The sequence below is a fragment of the Aegilops tauschii genome, chromosome 6 (genome assembly GCF_002575655.3).
Source record: "Aegilops tauschii subsp. strangulata cultivar AL8/78 chromosome 6, Aet v6.0, whole genome shotgun sequence".
In the NCBI taxonomy this organism is placed as follows: Eukaryota; Viridiplantae; Streptophyta; class Magnoliopsida; order Poales; family Poaceae; genus Aegilops; species Aegilops tauschii.
In genome coordinates, this window is record NC_053040.3 from 236,666,037 (window position 1) to 236,686,504 (window position 20,468).

The window sequence follows — 20,468 nt, forward strand, 5'->3', positions numbered from 1 at the left end:
TGGGATGATAATTTATCTTATGTAGAGTTCTCATATAATAACAGTTATCAGGCTAGTCTGAAGATGGCACTGTTTGAGGTATTGTATGGTAGAAAGTGCAGGACACCATTGATGTGGGATGAGGTTGGAGAGCGTCAGTTCTATGGACCAGACTTGATCAGAGATGCTGAGGAGAAGGTCAAATTGATTCGTGACAGGCTGAAGATAGCACAGTCCAGGCAGAAGAGTTATGCTGATGCAAAACGTAAGGAGGTGACATATGAGGTAGGAGACCGTGCATACCTTCGAGTTTCACCACTTCGCGGAATTAAGAGGTTTGGAACCAAAGGTAAGTTAGCACCATGTTTTGTGGGGCCTTACAAGATCTTGGAGCGTAGAGGAGAGGTAGCTTATCAGCTGGAGTTGCCAAAATCTTTGTCTGGAGTTCATAATGTGTTTCATGTATCTCAGTTGAAGAGGTGCCATGCAGAGATGATGGATGTTCCATTGAGGGACACAGTGCCACTTGAGGCAATTCAGTTGGAGAGTGATTTTACATATGAGGAGAAGCCTATTAAGATTCTGGAGACAGCAGAGAGAGTTACTCGCACCAAGACAATCAAGTTATGCAAGGTTCAGTGGGATCATCATACAGAGGAGGAAGCTACCTGGGAACGAGAGGAAGATCTCAGGCAGGATCACCCACACCTATTTGCTAGCCAGCCCGAATCTCGAGGGCGAGATTCATCTTAAGGGGGTAGGTTTGTAACATCCCAATTTTCCTAAATTTGGATGTTAATAGATCATACATATGCATATCATAATTTTCCATGCATTATTTGCTCTTCTGCAGTATTCTTTTCATTATGCAACTCAAGGCAATTTATTGGAGCGGAGATAACATGACTTCTCCCCTGTTTTAAAAATGTTCATAATGTCCAGAATATTATTTCCAGTTCGTTTGATACGTTCTGGTAATATTTTCAATCTCCAAAATATTTTAATTGTGTGTTATTTTACTGTTTGTGTGGCCTTTTGCATCAAAATGAATTTCCAAAATTGCATTAGTATTGGAACTAGTGTTCCTATAGTTTATAGCTATAGGGATATTTTTACTGTGTGTCTAGGTATTTTTATTTAGATTTTTATATTGTGTATGTTCTTTTATTTATTTTGTTTTCTGCTGCTATGTTTAAAAAAACAGCGCAGTGCTGCAGCCAGCCGGCCCAGTCAGGCAACCGCGGCCCAATGCGCAACAGCCACCGCCCGCAGCCCAGCACCCCACTCCGCCGAAGCGGTACGCAGCACCGCACCCATCGCTTCGCCGCTCAGCCACTGACCAGCGGGCCCCGCACCGCACCTACTTCTCCTTCCCCGAGCCGGACCGCATGCTGCACGCACGCCGATGCCGAACCCGAGTCGAGCTCGCGCCCTGGACCACCTCGAGCGCGCCGAGTTGCCGTGCTCAAGCAGAAGACCCAGGGCAACCCCACATCCCCTCCTCGATCTTCCCCGCTGCCGCACGCCTCGGTTAGGGCAAAGCGCATCTCGCGAGGAGCTCCGCCGTCCGCCACCGTCCGCCGGGCGATTTCGCCGCCGTAAGTGCACTTGGAGCCGCTCCGCCTGCTTCCTTCGTTTTCCCCGCTCGGTTGCCCGCGTTTTGACTCGCTTCTGTGGACCAGAGCACACCGGAGCGACCACCCGCCGCCGAGCCGACGCACCGGAGCAGCCGCCGTTCACATCCTCGCCGCCGTCAGTCGAGGACGCCCCGCCGCCGTTGAACACCACCATGTCATGACCGGTTTTTCAATAAAAGATTTATTGAGAGACCAATCCCTTTTACGGACCAGTAAAGAAGAATTCCTTCTCACTGGTAGACAATATCTTGGTCACAGAAGAAAAAAAATACCAGGAGTACTGAATATAATACAAGGTTGAGCGGAGACTGCTCAACAATTTATTACATGCACGCCGATAAAACATAACGGCGGATAGGGTGGCATAACTACTAACTCACGATAACAACGGTGGTGGATATATCACAACGAAGCGGGTGATAAGACTCCTGAAAACTAACAACTCTTCGAGCGTCGGAGTGAGGCTCGAGGAGACTTATTGCGGGTGGCGGAAGCGTATATAATACAAGTGACCAATATCTAGGATCGCACGGCACTGACTGGGATTCCTCTAGGCGTCGGACGCACTATCAAACTCTTCATCCATGAGATCGCCTTCGTCAACATCTGGCCAAATCAACAAGCCAGGTGAGTACTATGAAAGTACTCGCAAGACAGTTCGAACATAATATATAACAAATGTAAACATGATGCATGCGAACAGATTAACAAGTGCACTCAGACGAAGGGACAATAATGCATGGGGAAATAACAGAGAAGTCGGGCGGAAGTCCTCCCGAAATCCCAAATTTAAAATACTGGGTGCCAAACGAGGGTCTGAATGACTCCTCGAGAGGAAACTGCAAGAATAATAATACCGGTGCCAAACGAGGGTCTGAATGACTCCTCGAGAGGAAACTGCAAGAATGATAATGCCGCAGTCGGGCGTCGGGGTGACACCACATAAAGGGCTTATATTGAAAGTAAGAGACAAACATGCCACAGTCGGACGTCTGAGCGACATCACATAAAGGGCTTATATTGAAAGTAAGAGACAAACATGCCACAGTCGGACGTCTGAGCGACATCACATAAAGGGCTTATATTGATAACTTTGTAGCTCATGAATTTTAAAACATATCAAGAGAATAATCAGACATGAGATAAACAACAGGGTTAGTCCCTCCACAGGAATAACGTTCAGCTAAGTTCACTACTCGTGCTCGCTTACCGGAAAGAAGAATATACCACGAGGCTACGACATAGACATGGATACGCTGATCACGTTACTTGACCATGGATACGATGACTCGGAAGAATTTGACTCTGCAGAGTTTGTACTTTAACCACAGCCAACGGATTTCCGTAGTCACGGGGACTAGTTCGGTTTACGGTGTTTTGGAAGAAACACATCTAACCAGTACACACCCATTCAACAATCCGAAGCCAGGAATCACCCTCGGCAACGTTCAAGAAAAACCTTGAGACGGGGAGGCTACAACCTCGCGTAGCATGGGATCAAATTTCTATACGCGCGCTCTAAGGGGTGCCCCCCTCTCGGTCCTAACCGGAAACACCCATGCCCCCTGACCGGATGACTGGCTTTAATCCAGGGCCATGGAACCATCATCCCGGCCCCTCTGTTTGGTGTGTACACGGAAAGAGGTTACCAACTTACTAAACCGCATTCTGGCAGAAAACCAGTGGTAGCACGGAAGGGGAAAGAACGATAACGTGACTCCGTCCATGTTAACGTCGGAATGTGTCGGATGACGCAAGGCTGGTATGCTACAACAGTACCACCTTGCTGCCCTTCATGTCACCACATGATTAGGCCATCTCTCACCAGAGATCATCGCAACTTTGGAACACACGGGTAGTTGCCTCACAAGCAACGAGGTACTCACCGATACTCATGTGCCACGCACAATCTTTCACGCAAACATGCAAAACACCTATCATATCAAAGGTTCGGACATGCTTGCCTGGTTCGGAGAAGTCGGAGTCTAGCTCGGCGAAGTTCGCAGCCCCGTCACCTCTTCCGGAACCTATGGTATAGCGAAAAAGCGTACTAACGTGAAAACCAACGCGTGCATAAAAGTTGTTCCAAAAAATTTCCAAATAAATCCCATAAAAAACTAGACAAAATTATAAGACTGTCAGAAAAAGAATCACTCAAAAATCACTTTTTATTAAAAAGTTATAAGGGTTTCTGTCCAGGGACTCATCTGTAATGAAACAGAAAAGTTCCAGGGGCTTAACTGAGAAAACAGAAAACGCTTTGGAAAGAAACACGCCAGCTCAAAGGGAAAACGTATTTTCCCGAAGGCGCCAACAGAAAACGCTTCGGGGGAGAGAAAGAAGAGAGGCTGACATGGGGGTCCCACATGTCAGGTTTAAAAAGTTCGCCGGCGCCCGAAGACTGCGGTGGTCGCCGGCTTCGAACCACGGCGAGACAGGGAGATCAGAGTGTACCAAGAGCTTCAGCGTGTCCTTCCGCGTCGGTGGGTGGTGGACTCGACCAACGGAGAGCACCACGTCGACGGCGACACTTTCTCCGGCGGACGGCGGCTCGGGTGATGGTGGAGAACTCCGGTGGGTGCTGCAAACTCCGAATTGACGCGCGGGTCAGGAGAGTGGATGCACTAGAGGGCTATTGGCAAGAGATGGGAGGCAGAGGTGCACGCACAGGAGCGAATCGAGCTGGATCCCATGGCGGGTCGCGGCGGCCGGAGTTGAGGAAGGAGACTCCCTCGGGGCTCTTCCGGTGGCTAGGCAGGGTCTTGGTGGAGTGCAGAGGTGGTGTGGGTACTAGCTGGAGCTCGGGGCCTCTATTTATAGGAGGATCGAGGGGGTGGCCGTGAACGGAGAATCTCCGGCGAGCAATTACGGCGAGGCGGTGGATTGGCAGGAGGTTTAGGTGGCCAGGCAGCATCAGTGAGGTGTACTGGTGCCGTTCCCTTGCTAATCCCGGTCGGTCTTGGCGTAATGGCGCCGGTCCACGGTGGGGTGGCCGCACGGGCACGACGGCGGCAGAGAGCGCGCTCCGCGCCCAGCGGTTCACGACGAGGGTGGCAGCGCGCACTGGGGAGTGGGTGGCCACGCGGCGGCCTCCGGTGGCTTGGGCGGCGCTGGGTGGCGCCGTTTGCGCTGCGCCTCTCTCTGGCGGCCGCAAAGCCGCCGCTGGCGTCGGTCACGGGGCGGCGCACCTCCTCCAGCACGTCGCCGACGCCCGCAAGCATCCAGGCGCTCGTGCGGTGCAGGAACAAGGGGGAGGGGACGGGGAGCAAGGCGCCAACGCGGCACTGTCGAGATCGAGAACATGTTCTGAAGAAAACGACAGTAGATCACTGAACTGTATTTCTGAATCTCTGAACTTGACATTGACAATGCTCTGCAGGTGGTCGACAGAATGATTTGGCATGAAGAAAATTTTTCCTGGAGCTAGGACTTGGTGAGGTGACCTCTCAATGCACCCAGGGGCTGCCTGATTTTTCTCAGAATTTTTTGGAGAAAGATTTGAATGAATTTCATCAAATTTGGCAAATCTGGTCCAAACTTGCAGCAAGTATAGTTTGAAAAATTTGAACTGAAGACCAGTGGATCTTCATGGATCTTGGTTGAGGGTTCAAAGGACTAGGAAGGGAAGTTGGTTTGGGGGCAAAAATCAAAACAAAAATGGTAGCTCCTTTGTAAATCTCCAAGGGCTAGAATAGAAGACAGAAATTGTTTTGATAAGATTTAAATGGAAAATAATCATATGGGAAGGTTCAACTTGCTGGATTTGATGTAAATCATGATCCAAAGATGAGGGAAGGTTTATGGGAGTGGATTTGTACATAGGTCATGGCAAGGGAGATTTGTTGAAGGTGGGAAAAGATTATTCCAAAAGCTATAGGGCTTTTCAAGAGGAATTTCCAAAAGGCATTTTTCCCAAGTGGAAAGCATTTTTGGTTTGAGTCCAAACAAAAGAAAGAACCTCCAAGACCAACATCAAGTCTTGGGTGAATCCAAACAAAACTCTTGCCATAAAAATATTTTGAAAGGGAGGGTTCTAGTGAAGGAAAAATTTAAATCACCTCCCTCAAGTCAAATAAATTTTTGAAAAATCCAAATGAAATTTTGGGTGTCACAACACCTACCCCCTTAGGAAAAATCTCGTCCTCGAGATTTCAGCTGATCCTCGAATAGATATGGATACTCTGCCTGGAGAAAATCTTCTCTTTCCCATGTAGCTTCATCCTCGGTGTGATTGCCCCATTGGACTTTGAAAATTTTAGTTGTTTTCTGTCGGGTCCTCCGTTCAGACTCCTCCAATATCTTTACTGGCCTCTCTCTGTAGGTGAGATCTGGTTGCACATCAATGCTTTCATGTGACACATGCTTTTCCGGGTTACTCATACATTTTCTCAATTGCGAGACATGGAATACGTCATGGACGTCTGACAGCTGCTTGGGTAGGTCTAGTTGGTAGGCTACTGTGCCTCTTCGTGCAGTTACACAGAATGGTCCAATAAATCTCGGGGCTAGCTTCCCCTTAATTTTGAACCGTTGCAGGCCCCTCATAGGAGACACTCGTAGGTATACGGAATCACCGGGTTCAAAGCTGACCTCACGATGTTTTTGATCATAGTAGCTCTTTTGTCGGCTCTGTGCTGTCTTGAGTCTGTCCCTGATCTGTTTAACTTTCTCCTCGGCCTCCTTGAGCATGTCTGGGCCGAAGATACGACTGTCACCTGTTTCTGACCAATTTAGTGGGGTACGACACCTCCGTCCGTACAATGCTTCGAAGGGTGCCATTTGCAAGCTGGCTTGGTAACTGTTGTTGTAAGCAAACTCGGCATATGGCAAACTCTCTTCCCAACTAGATCCATAGGTGAGCACACAGGCTCTCAGCATATCCTCTAAGATTTGGTTTACGCGTTCTGTTTGTCCATCAGTCTGAGGGTGGTACGCTGTACTGAATGCTAGTTGCGTGCCCAGAGCTTGTTGTAAGTGATCCCAAAATTTAGAGACAAATTGGGTGCCTCGGTCGGATATTATAGTCTTTGGGACTCCATGCAGACAAACTATACGGGAGAGATAAAGCTTGGCCAGCCTTTGTGTGGAGTAGGTAGTCTTCACGGGAATGAAATGAGCAACCTTGGTTAGTCGGTCTGTGATGACCCATATGGCGTCATTTCCGCGTTGTGATCGAGGTAGTCCGACAATGAAGTCCATTCCTATTTCATCCCACTTCCACTCCGGTATCTTGTTTGGCTGGAGTAGCCCTGCTGGCTTTTGATGCTCGGCCTTGATGCGCTGACATGAATCGCAACAAGCAATAAATGTGGCTATATCCCTTTTCATACCATGCCACCAAAATCTTTCCTGAATGTCCTTGTACATTTTGGTTCCTCCAGGGTGGATCGAGTATGGAGCGGTGTGGCTCTCGGTTAGGATTTGTTGCTTGAGTTCCCCAATGTTCGGGACGCAAAGTCTGTCCCCGTACCATAATATTCCTTCACTGTCTGTGATGAACTTTGAAGCCTTGCCAAGGCTCATTTTTCTCTTTATTCCTTCGATGCTGGGGTGCCCTTGCTGTGCCTTCTTAATTTGCTCCATTAGGGTGGGTTGTATTTCCAGATTCGATACGGTGCCTTCATTGACCAACACCATGTTGAGTCTTGCGAACTCCTGTTGAAACTCAGGCCTCAAGTTTTGCGGACTGTCATTGTCCGGGCTGGGGTTTCGACTAAGGGCATCAGCCACTACATTTGCTTTTCCTGGATGGTAGTGAATGCCGACATCATAGTCCTTGGCCAATTCCAACCAGCGTCGTTGGCGTAAATTTAGCTCTGGTTGTGTGAAAATATATTTAAGGCTCTTATGGTCCGTATATATTTCACAGCGATTTCCCAACAGAAAGTGCCTCCACTCCTTGAGTGCATGTATGACTGCTGCTAGCTCCAAGTCATGTGTTGGGTAATTTTCCTCATGTTTTCGCAGCTTCCTGGAGGCATACGCGACAACTTTGCCATCCTGCATTAGTACACATCCGAGGCCCTTTCGAGATGCGTCACAATACACTTCAAAACTCTTGTGTATGTCTGGCACAGTTAAGACCGGCACGGTGGTTAGTTTCTCCTTGAGCTCTTGGAAGCTTTTCTCGCATGCTTTCGTCCATACAAACTTCTTGTCCTTCTTGAGCAATTGTGTCATTGGTTTTGCCACCGTGGAGAATCCTTCAATAAATCTTCTGTAATACCCGGCCATTCCCAGGAAACTCCGCACATCAGTAACGTTGGCGGGTGGCTTCCAGTCAAGTATGGCTTTGACTTTTTCTGGGTCTACGGCCACGCCTTCTTGGTTCAATATGTGGCCTAGGAAACCAACTTGCCTTAGCCAAAACTCACACTTGCTAAATTTGGCGTACAACTGATGTTTCCTCAATTCTCCCAAAACAATTCTGAGATGCTCAGCATGCTCTTCTGGTGTCCTTGAATATACCAGAATATCGTCAATGAACACCACAACAAATTTGTCCATAAATTTCATAAACACTTTGTTCATGAGGTGGACGAAATATGCGGGGGCGTTCGTTAGTCCAAAAGGCATCACTGTGAACTCATATAACCCATATCTGGAAGTGAATGCTGTCTTAGGGATATCTTCTGTCCGTACTTTCAGTTGGTGATATCCCGATCTCAAATCAATTTTTGAGAACACCTTGGCTTGTGCGAGCTGGTCGAACAAATCATTTATCCGTGGCATCGGATACTTGTTTTTGATGGTGACCATATTGAGGGCTCGATAGTCTATACACAGTCTCAGTGTCCCATCCTTTTTCTTGGCGAATAAAACTGGCGATCCCCATGGTGAGGAGCTGGCTCGAATAAAGCCTTTGTCCAATAATTCCTTTATCTGCTTCTTCAACTCTACCAATTCTGAGGGTGCCATTCTATAAGGTTTCTTATAGATGGGAGCGGTGCCAGGTGCTAGTTCAATGCTGAACTCTATCTCTCGGTCTGGTGGCATGCCTGGTAGTTCTTCAGGAAATACGTCAGGAAACTCGCATACCACTGGAACTTTTCTCAGTTCTGACATGTCCACTTTGTTCAGCTTTGGTTGCCGTGACCGTGGTCTTTCTTGAGCTGTGACCTTTATTGTCTTGCCGTGATGGTGAGTGAGAATCACGGTCCGATTGAAACAGTCAATGAATCCTTTGTTGGTGGTCAACCAGTCCATCCCTAAAATGACATCCAGTCCTTTATTTTCCAACACGATGAGATTTGCTTGGAACTGTAGTCCTTCGAATTCAATGATCACTCCTTGGCAGTAACTCTGAGCAATTTGCTTATTTCCGGGGGACTTGATGATCATAGATTTTTCCAAGGGGAGTATCGGAAATCCATGTTGTAAAACAAAACTCTTCGAAACGAACGAATGGGAAGCTCCAAAATCAAACAAAACCGTGGCAGGTACTGTGTTGACAGGGAACGTACCGAGCACGATGTCTAGGGCATTCTGCGCTTCTTCCCTGATCACATGGTTCAGGTGACCCTTCCTGTGGTTGTTGTTGGGATTGAAATTGTTGCGCTTGGGGGCTGGATTGTTTCCACCATTGTTCGGCTTGGGGGCCGAGTTCCTTGGTTTTGGGCACTGTTTAGCATAGTGCCCTTCTTCTCCACAAGCATAGCATGTGACCCCTGGACGGTACGTGAACTCCTTGTCCCTGGCATGAAACTGTCTGACGGGCCTTAGATCAGTAGTCGTGGATTTCCTTGCTTCTGTCCTCGGGACCTCAGTTCTGCTTCGGTTGTTTCGAGCAAGAGTCGTCTTGTCCCTCTTTCGCTTACGGATATCCTCCAGGCTGCGGCGCTCATTCTCCAAGGTAATGGCCTTGTCAACCAGAGTTTTAAAATCCGGGAAAGTGTGTACAACCAGTTGGCATTTTAGTGCCGGTGCCAGGCCGTCCAGGAATTTTTCCATCTTCTTGTTCTCTGTCATGTGCTCGTCGTAGGCATAACGAGACAGCTGGGTAAACTGACCGTTGTATTATGTCACTGACATGCCTCTTTGCTTGAGGTCGACAAATTCTCTCTTCTTGATTTTTATGATGCTCCCGGGGATGTGTGCCCCACGAAAGCCTTCCTTGAACTCTTCCCAGGTGATGTTGTGTTCACTGGGATGCATGTGTAGGAAGTTTTCCCACCATGCTGCAGCTGCTCTAGTAAGGTAGTGTGGTGCATAAAGCACCTTCTCATGGTCTGAGCACTGAGTGATAATCAGCTTTCTCTCGATGTCACGAAGCCAATCATCGGCTTCCAGCGGCCTATCGGTGTGAGCAAACGTTGAAGGGCGAGTCTTCTGTAATTCAGACAACTTGGAATGTGGTTGATAGGGTTCACGGTGGTTTCCCATATTGATGACGTGATTCATCATCTCTTGGTGATGTTGCTGGCTTTGTTCGAAGAGACGGCATACTTGAGACAAGGCTGCTTCGCTGTCCTGCTGACTGGACTGTCCCTGAGTGAAGTTGTTGCTAGTCTGTGTCCCATAAACTTCTTCTGGCTGATTGGGCATGGAACGAGTCCACGGACGAGACATTTTTCCAGTCTGGGGTATTATTTTGCAAAACTCATGAGAAGAACTGTGTGGCACAAGGAAAATCTTGCAAAGGCAAAAACTTAAAAGACCTCAAGATTTTTCAAGAAAGCATAAACGATTTTGCATGGAGGCGAACTGTTTAACCCAAATCTTACACGCGAAAAGCAAACACACGATACAACACTCAGGATGTGCGTACACAATCCTGACATGTTATTTAGACTAGCATACTCCTCCGGAAAGCAGCGAACATACTAATACAAACTAGCGTACAGGTAAAACACATCATACAAGCAGACATAACGCGCGGCTACTTGGGGCTCTCAGTCGGAGATGGTGACGATGTCCTTTCCCTTGCCGAGGGCAAGACTCAGCGGTGCAGGAGATTCAACCTCCACCTCCTCTCTAGCAGGCTCCTAGCGCGTAACACTGCGCTGTGGTGATGGCGCGGGAGCGACAGGCGGTAGTGCGGGTGTGGCAGGCGATGCAGCTCTGACTGGAGTAGGAGCGATGACTCGGTCGAACTCCTCAGTGGTAGGCAGACGGCGAGCAGTGGCCAAAATGGCCGGTGCATAAGATGTTGAGGATGAGACGAATGTTAGAGGCGGTGCCGTGTGGAGAAGCTCCTTCCTGCAGGCAGGACCGCCCCGGACTAAGTCCATGCGGGCAGCCACAAGATCATCCACGAGGTTGTCGAAAGATTCCCCCAGAGCCTTGAGGTACTCCATGACCATCTCGATGGCTTCATCTCGCTCTCCCGATGGCAGGCGAATGCATAGTGGCAAGTGTATGGCACATGGCATGGGAGGTAGCGGTAGCGACGAGTCTTCATCATAGGAAGAATGTCCCGAAGGCGAGCTATCGCCTCACGGGCAGCCATCTGCATGGCATGCCTCTCCGTAGGCATGGCCCTTCCCACAAAACGGAAGTGGCGAGATGCAGAACGTCCTCCCTTGAATTGCACCACAGCCTGGTGCATAGACACGTCGTCGCTGAGCTTGTGCTAATAAAGCGTGAACTCCGGACGAGTCGCTGGCCCGATCGCGAGCTTGGTGATGGAGACGAGGAGTTTGACAAACCCCTCGGGCACGTTCGTGAACACTCGAGTCTCGCAGTTGCTGCCAGCCATCTACAAAAGTAGGCAAAAATTCTGAGTAGTCATGTCATAAATTTATGATGACCAACAGAAAATAGCTACAATTGCAAAATGCTGAAAAGGCACAAAAGACGCTAATAACCGATTAGCGATCGCACCTAGTGGCTTCCTACAGTCAGCCTGGCTCTGATACCAAGCTTGTCACGACCGGTTTTTCAATAAAATATTTATTGAGAGACCAATCCCTTTTACGGACCAGTAAAGAAGAATTCCTTCTCACTGGTAGACAATATCTTGGTCACAGAAGAAAAAAATACCAGGAGTACTGAATATAATACAAGGTTGAGCGGAGACTGCTCAACAATTTATTAAATGCATGCCGATAAAACATAACGGCGGATAGGGTGGCATAACTACTAACTCACGATAACAACGGTGGTGGATATATCACAACGAAGCGGGTGATAAGACTCCTGAAAACTAACAACTCTTCGAGCGTCGGAGTGAGGCTCGAGGAGACTTATTGCGGGTGGCGGAAGCGTATATAATACAAGTGACCAATATCCAGGATCGCACGGGACTGACTGGGATTCCTCTAGGCGTCGGACGCACTATCAAACTCTTCATCCATGAGATCGCCTTCGTCAACATCTGGCCAAATCAACAAGCCAGGTGAGTACTATGAAAGTACTCGCAAGATAGTTCGGACATAAGATATAACAAATGTAAACATGATGCATGCGAACAGATTAACAAGTGCACTCAGACGAAGGGACAATAATGCATGGGGAAATAACAGAGAAGTCGGGCGGAAGTCCTCTCGAAATCCCAAATTTAAAATACTGGGTGCCAAACGAGGGTCTGAATGACTCCTCGAGAGGAAACTGCAAGAATAATAATACCGGTGCCAAACGAGGGTCTGAATGACTCCTCGAGAGGAAACTGCAAGAATAATAATACCGGTGCCAAACGAGGGTCTGAATGACTCCTCGAGAGGAAACTGCAAGAATGATAATGCCGCAGTCGGGCGTCGGGGCGACACCACATAAAGGGCTTATATTGAAAGTAAGAGACAAACATGCCACAGTCGGACGTCTGAGCGACATCACATAAAGGGCTTATATTGAAAGTAAGAGACAAATATGCCACAGTCGGACGTCTGAGCGACATCACATAAAGGGCTTATATTGAAAGTAAGAGACAAACATGCCACAGTCGGACGTCTGAGCGACATCACATAAAGGGCTTATATTGATAACTTTGTAGCTCATGAATTTTAAAACATATCAAGAGAATAATCAGACATGAGATAAACAGCAGGGTTAGTCCCTCCACAGGAATAACGTTCAGCTAAGTTCACTACTCGTGCTCGCTTACCGGAAAGAAGAATATACCACGAGGCTACGACATAGACATGGATAGGCTGATCACGTTACTTGACCATGGATACGATGACTCGAAGAATTTGACTCTGCAGAGTTTGTACTTTAACCATAGCCAACGGATTTCCGTAGTCACGGGGACTAGTTCGGTTTACGGTGTTTTGGAAGAAACACATCTAACCAGTACACACCCATTCAACAATCCGAAGCCAGGGATCACCCTCGGCAATGTTCAAGAAAAACCTTGAGACGGGGAGGCTACAACCTCGCGTAGCATGGGATCAAATTTCTATACGCGCGCACTAAGGGGTGCCCCCCTCTTGGTCCCAACCGGAAACACCCATGCCCCCTGACCGGATGACTGGCTTTAATCCAGGGCCATGGAACCATCATCCCGGCCCCTCTGTTTGGTGTGTACACGGAAAGAGGTTACCAACTTACTAAACCGCATTCTGGCAGAAAACCAGTGGTAGCACGGAAGGGGAAAGAACGATAACGTGACTCCGTCCACGTTAACGTCGGAATGTGTTGGATGACGCAAGGCTGGTATGCTACAACAGTACCACCTTGCTGCCCTTCATGTCACCACATGATTAGGCCATCTCTCACCAGAGATCATCGCAACTTTGGAACACACGGGTAGTTGCCTCACAAGCAACGAGGTACTCACCGATACTCATGTGCCACGCACAATCTTTCATGCAAACATGCAAAACACCTATCATATAAAAGGTTCGGACATGCTTGCCTGGTTTGGAGAAGTCGGAGTCTAGCTCGGCGAAGTTCGCAGCCCCGTCACCTCTTCCGGAACCTATGGTATAGCGAAAAAGCGTACTAACGTGAAAACCAACGCGTGCATAAAAGTTGTTCCAAAAAATTTCCAAATAAATCCCATAAAAAATAGACAAAATTATAAGACTGTCAGAAAAAGAATCACTCAAAAATCACTTTTTATTAAAAAGTTATAACGGTTTCTGTCCAGGGACTCATCTGTAATGAAACAGAAAAGTTCCAGGGGCTTAACTGAGAAAACAGAAAACGCTTCGGAAAGAAACGCGCCAGCTCAAAGGGAAAATGTATTTGCCCGAAGGCGCCAACAGAAAACGCTTCGGGGGAGAGAAAGAAGAGAGGCTGACATGGGGGTCCCACATGTCAGGTTTAAAAAGTTCGCCGGCGCCCGAAGACTGCGGTGGTCGCCAGCGTCGAACCACGGCGAGACAGGGAGATCGGAGTGTACCAAGAGCTTCAGCGTGTCCTTCCGCGTCGGTGGGTGGTGGACTCGACCGACGGAGAGCACCACGTCGACGGCGACACTTTCTCCGGCGGACGGCGGCTCGGGTGATGGTGGAGAACTCCGGTGGGTGCTGCAAACTCCGAATTGAAGCGCGGGTCAGGAGAGTGGATGCACTAGAGGGCTACTGGCAAGAGATGGGAGGCAGAGGTGCACGCATGGGAGCGAATCGAGCTGGATCCCGTGGCGGGTCGCGGCGGCCGGAGTTGAGGAAGGAGACTCCCTCGGGGCTCTTCCGGTGGCTAGGCAGGGTCTTGGTGGAGTGCAGAGGTGGTGTGGGTACTAGCTAGAGCTTGGGGCCTCTATTTATAGGCGGATCGAGGGGGTGGCCGTGAACGGAGAATCTCCGGCGAGCAATTACGGCGAGGCGGTGGATTGGCAGGAGGTTTAGGTGGCCAGGCAGCATCAGTGAGGTGTACTGGTGCCGTTCCCTTGCTAATCCCGGTCGGTCTTGGCGTAATGGCGCCGGTCCATGGTGGGGTGGCCGCACGGGCACGACGGCGGCAGAGAGCGCGCTCCGCGCCCAGCGGTTCACGACGAGGGTGGCAGCGCGCACTGGGGAGTGGGTGGCCACGCGGCGGCCTCCGGTGGCTTGGGCGGCACTGGGTGGCGCCGTTTGTGCTGCGCCTCTCTCTGGCGGCCGCAAAGCCGCCGCTGGCGTCGGTCATGGGGCGGCGCACCTCCTCCAGCACGTCGCCGACGCCCGCACGCATCCAGGCGCTCGTGCGGTGCAGGAACAAGGGGGAGGGGACGGGGAGCAAGGCGCCAACGCGGCACTGTCGAGATCGACAACATGTTCTGAAGAAAACGACAGTAGATCACTGAACTGTATTTCTGAATCTGTGAACTTGACATTGACAATGCTCTGCAGGTGTTCGACAGAATGATGTGGCATGAAGAAAATTTTTCCTGGAGCTGGGACTTGGTGAGGTGACCTCTCAATGGACCCAGGGGCTGCCTGATTTTTCTCAGAATTTTTTGGAGAAAGATTTGAATGAATTTCATCAAATTTGGCAAATCTGGTCCAAACTTGCAGCAAGTATAATTTGAAAATTTTGAACTGAAGACCAGTGGATCTTCATGGATCTTGGTTGAGGGTTCAAAGGACTAGGAAGGGAAGTTGGTTTGGGGGCAAAAATCAAAACAAAAATGGTAGCTCCTTTGTAAATCTCCAAGGGCTAGAATAGAAGACAGAAATTGTTTTGATAAGATTTAAATGGAAAATAATCATATGGGAAGGTTCAACTTGCTGGATTTGATGTAAATCATGATCCAAAGATGAGGGAAGGTTTATGGGAGTGGATTTGTACATAGGTCATGGCAAGGGAGATTTGTTGAAGGTGGGAAAAGATTATTCCAAAAGCTATAGGGCTTTTCAAGAGGAATTTCCAAAAGGCATTTTTCCCAAGTGGAAAGCATTTTTGGTTTGAGTCCAAACAAAAGAAAGAACCTCCAAGACCAACATCAAGTCTTGGGTGAATCCAAACAAAACTCTTGCCATAAAAATATTTTGAAAGGGAGGGTTCTATTGAAGGAAAAATTTAAATCACTTCCCTCAAGTCAAATAAATTTTTTGAAAAATCCAAATGAAATTTTGGGTGTCACACACCACCACCTCCGCTAGTCACCGCCGCATCCACCCATCCCCTTACCCTCGCCGGAGACCCGCCGGAGACGCGCCGCCGCCGACGCCCGAGACCGCCGCCGCCGTCCTCTGTTCTCTAGTGAGCACGCGCGCACAGAGTAGGCTTCGGCCAATCGGTTGCTACCACGTGGCAACCGCTAGAGCGTCGCTACAGTAATTTCCAGCCAGGAGCTTTCTGTCGGTTTTTGTCTTTTTGAGTTTTGCAACTAAAACTTCCATTAGCTATAACTCCTAATCTGTATATCCAAATTAGGTAATTCTTTTTCCTATGATCTCACAGAAATCAACACATTATCACAGTACCAACTTTGCACATGTTTGCACCATTCAAATTTGAATTCGTTTGAATTTGAATTAAACCTTCCGGAGGCCGTAACTTTCAAACTGTTTATCGGAATCGAGTGATTCTTTTTGTGTTGTGACCATAGTGCAATTTAGGTGCTGTTAAGCTTCTTTTGTTGAGTTTTAAAAATGGTTTTCTTGCTGTTGGTTTTGTTTTGGTTCTATTCGTGTTCCGGTGATTGATTTGTTGAGTTGTGTGAAACGTGTAGATTGTCCGGAGTGCGACGCGAGCTATTGTCAGGAGTGTGACTTTCTGAACCAGAACCAAGGCAAGTTACATGTTGATCATCCTTTACCTATTGTTTTCTATGCATGTAGTTATATCACACTATGAATATATGCATGTATAGGAGTATTATATATGTTGGCTATGCTGTTGAGCTATCTTACCGTCTTTTGCAAATCGTGGTAGTTGTAGTTTGCTATGCTTTGTAGACGGGGGTGGTTCGTGTATTCATTAAGCTTATGTGAGGATTATATATATAACTAAATTGAGTAGTAACTCAGGATTTAACTCACCTCTGGGCGGAAGTGGTATTGCTTGGTGTTGAGGGAAGGCATCATGGGGTCTTGCACCTTTTCTAAGGCCATGCGCTCATGAGAGTGCACCCTAAGTGGAATGCCGCCCAGGTTCAAAAAGATCAGACAGACTTAGTGACTAGTAGCTTCCATGTGCGGCCACTGGCTATATGGGCTCTGGCTTAGTTAATCAGTTGTTGGAACCCTTGCCCAGACAGTGTCGACAGATGTAGCATATGTAGGTGGGATGTGGCCGTCAGGTGGTTAAGGGAACCTCTTCTGAAAGACTTCGTCTCAATCTTTGAATTGGGTCCAGTGGGTAAAGCGTACAAAACTCTGCAGAGTATTAAAACTAATCATGATTAGCCGTGTCCCCGGTTATGGGCAACTTTGAGCGACTATGCCATTACAGTTGTTGGATGATCTTGACAGATGTGACACTTAATAATATTTGTGGGCAACTTAATAAAGGGTAGGTTGGAGTTGATTTTGCCAACTCAACCTTGTGTATATAATTGTAGTAATAAAAGAACTAAATAAAAATTTGACTATTAGGTAGTTATGAGGACAAAACCAGCTTTCTGCAAAAATAAACCCTCAAGCCTTCCTTTTGTTATACTATGCATATACATGTAGGTCTGCTATATTATTACTCCTGTGTAACTTGCCAATACATTCAAAGTATTGACCTATATGGCTGCAACGTCTCATGTTGCAGGATATTCAGACGAAGAGTAAGGTACCGTTAGGGTCGCGAGTCTGCACTCAGCATCGCCAGTGGGCTATGATGGGACTCATCGTTATTTTCTGCTACTTTCCGTTGTTTGATTGAATAAAGCTAGCCAAGTGCTATGCAGATTGTTTTATTTTATATACTCTGGATCATACGTTGTAATAAATGATGCACTTGCTATTCTGGTATTCATCTATACTGTGTGTGCTAGCGAGTTCGATCCAGGGACTAGCACGGTAAGCACAGAGACTCAAATCCTTCGAGGTTTGGTCGTTACAAAGTTTTAGCATCCAGATTGCCCGTATGTCCTATCTTAGGAGTTAGGCCATCATCTGTTGGTGCCATACCGAAATTACACATGATTGCAAGAAAGGATAGATCTAACAAGAAACCAGCGAACGGAAAAGAGAGGCGAATAAAACGGCAAATTTTTGTGAAGTGGGGGAGAGGAGAACGAGAGGCAAATGGCAAATAATGTAAATTGCGAGGAGATGAGATTCGTGATTAGGAACCTGGTATATGTTGAAGATCCTCCCCGGCAACGGCGCCAGAAATTCCTTTTGATGTCGCTTGAAGCTACGTCGGTATTTTCCCAAAGAGGAAGGGATGATGCAGCACAATGGCGGTAGGTATTTCCCTCAGATATGAAACCAAGGTTATCGAACCAGTAGGAGAACCAAGCAACACAACGTAAACAGCCCCTGCACACAGATAACAAATCGTCGCAACCTGACGTGTTAAAGGGGTTGTCAATCCCTTTCGGGGTACGGCGCCTCAAGTGGCAAACGGACGTGAGATAAATTTGTAGTAAATAGATAGATCGAACGCTAAATAAAATAAATAAACAAAAATTGCAGCAAGGTATTTTTGTATTTTTGGTTTAATAGATCTGAAAATAAATGCAAGGAAAAAGTAGATCACAAAGGCAAATATATGAGAAAGAAGACCCGGGGGCCATAGGTTTCACTAGTGGCTTCTCTCGAGAAAAATATCAAACGGTGGGTAAACAAATTATTGTTGGGAAATTGATAGAACTTCAAATAATTATGACGATATCCAGGCAATGATCATTATATAGGCATCACGTCCAAGATTAGTAGACCGACTCCTGCCTACATCTACTACTATTACTCCACACATCGACCGCTATCCAGCATGCGTCTAGTGTATTAAGTTCATGGAGAAACGGAGTAATGCAATAAGAACGATGACATGATGTAGACAAGATCTATCTATGTAGAGATAGACCCCATCGTTTTATCCTTAATAGCAACGATACATACGTGTCGTTTCCCTTTCTGTCACTGGGATCAAGCACCGTAAGATCGAACCCACTACAAAGCACCTCTTCCCATTGCAAGATAAATAGATCAAGTTGGCCAAAAAACATATATCGGAGAAGAAATACGAGGCTATAAGTAATCATGCATATAAGAGATCAAAGAAACTCAAATGACTTTCATGGATATAAAAAATATAACTGGTCATAAACTCGAAGTTCATTAGATCCCAACAAACACACCGCAAAAAGAATTACATCATATGGATCTCCAAGAGACCATTGTATTGAGAATCCAGCAAGAGAGAGAAAGCCATCTAGCTACTAACTACGGACCCGAAGGTCTACAAAGAACTACTCACGCATCATCGGAGAGGCACCAATGGAGGTGGTGAACCCCATCTGAGATGGTGTCTAGATTGGATCTGGTGGTTCTGGACTTTGCGGCAGCTGGATAAATATTTCGTCGATGCCTTTAGGGTTTCTGGAATATTGGGGTATTTATAGAGCAAAGAGGCGGTCCGGGGGGCACCCGAGGTGGGCACAACCCACCAGGGCGCGCCTGGGCCTCCTGGCATGCCCTGGTGGGTTGTGCCCCCCTCGGGGCACCCCCCAGGTGCAGCCACGGCCCATTGTGTTCCTTCTGGCCCATAAAAATTCTCCGTAAAGTTTCGGGGCATTTGGACTCCGTCTTATATTGATTTGCTGCCATGTAAAAAATATGGGAAAAACAGCAACTGGCACTTGACACTATGTCAATAGGTCAGTACCAAAAATGATATAAAATGGCTATAAACGATTGTAAAACACCCAAGATTGGTAATATAACAGCATGGAACAATAAAAAATTATAGATATGTTGGAGACGTATCAGCCCACCATACACTTCCGCCACCCCAACTTAATCCAATTTTGTTTGTGTTGTGAGTTGTGTCTCCTAAGGTGTTTTGGCTACTTAGGGACCATGCTTCCGACTCCGACACCATCTATAGCCCATCATACCCTTCCGCCACCATAACCCATTATCACCGGGTTTCCACCAATACTTCCACAACAACCACCACTGCATTCCCGCTACCACCATTTCACATCTGACATTTAAGATTTTGAGTTCGCTGGTTTTCCATTTCCTAAGGTGTTTCTGCTAATTAGGAACGCTTCGACATCGAGAACACCGCCACTCATCATCGCCACGAGGTCGTCATCGACATTGACCACTTCACCATTGACACCACCGTAAGCAAGGGACGGTAACCTCAACGACATCATTGTATATTCCCCTTGCCATTGCATTGTTAACCCCTAGCCCATTTTGCGTCACTTGCCTATCGAGACTAGCCATTTGAGTATTCCTGTGCCATGCTACTTGTGCACATTAGTGATCCATACCTTCCATTGCATATATACCATATCATCTAGGTATCATCGTATCATCCCTTGTGTCACAAGTTTGTTCCCGCATATACACAATTGTTATCTTGGTTTGTGCATTTCGCATAGTGACCATCCAAAAAAAGAATAAGCTTTTAAGCAAAAGAGAAAGAGCAAAGAAGCTTGTAAGCAAGTTCCATAGCATCATACCACATTGCATAAGATTGTCATATCCGATCATCTTGGATCATCTTGAGAGAAACACCAGGAACCATACATAATAGCATACTTGGGATAGAAGTTGTTATATCTTTGCATCTTATAGGTTGTGCACAAGTGTCGTGTCCACCTATTGAGCAATCGTGCTAGCATCTCTCTTGAGTTGTGCAACACGAGCATTTTCCATGGATTCGACATTTTGTGCTCATTCCTTGGTTGCACGACCTCATTTATCTATCCGTGTGTGCGTTTTCGTGTGCCACATATTGCTATTGGTCTACTTGTTTCACTTGCGAATTTGTGAATCTCTTTCAACATTATTGACTCTTGCTAACATTTTGCATCAATTTTTTGTGCCACTATCCTCACCGAGCCACTCCATAAGCTTTACTTGATAGGTGTGAGTG

General features: G+C 47.3%; 1 protein-coding gene across 1 annotated transcript in view; it reads left to right on the forward strand.

The window, feature by feature from the left end:
* The window catches only part of LOC141025987 (uncharacterized), a 43,062-nt gene extending 23,337 nt beyond the window's left edge, over positions 1 to 19,725 (forward strand). The window contains exons 11-13 of the mRNA XM_073501927.1: positions 52 to 264; positions 451 to 612; positions 19,624 to 19,725. Of these exons, the coding sequence (XP_073358028.1) occupies positions 52 to 264; positions 451 to 612; positions 19,624 to 19,725 (477 nt within the window). The remainder of the gene's footprint in view (positions 1 to 51; positions 265 to 450; positions 613 to 19,623) is intronic.
* The last annotated feature ends 743 nt before the right edge of the window (positions 19,726 to 20,468 follow it).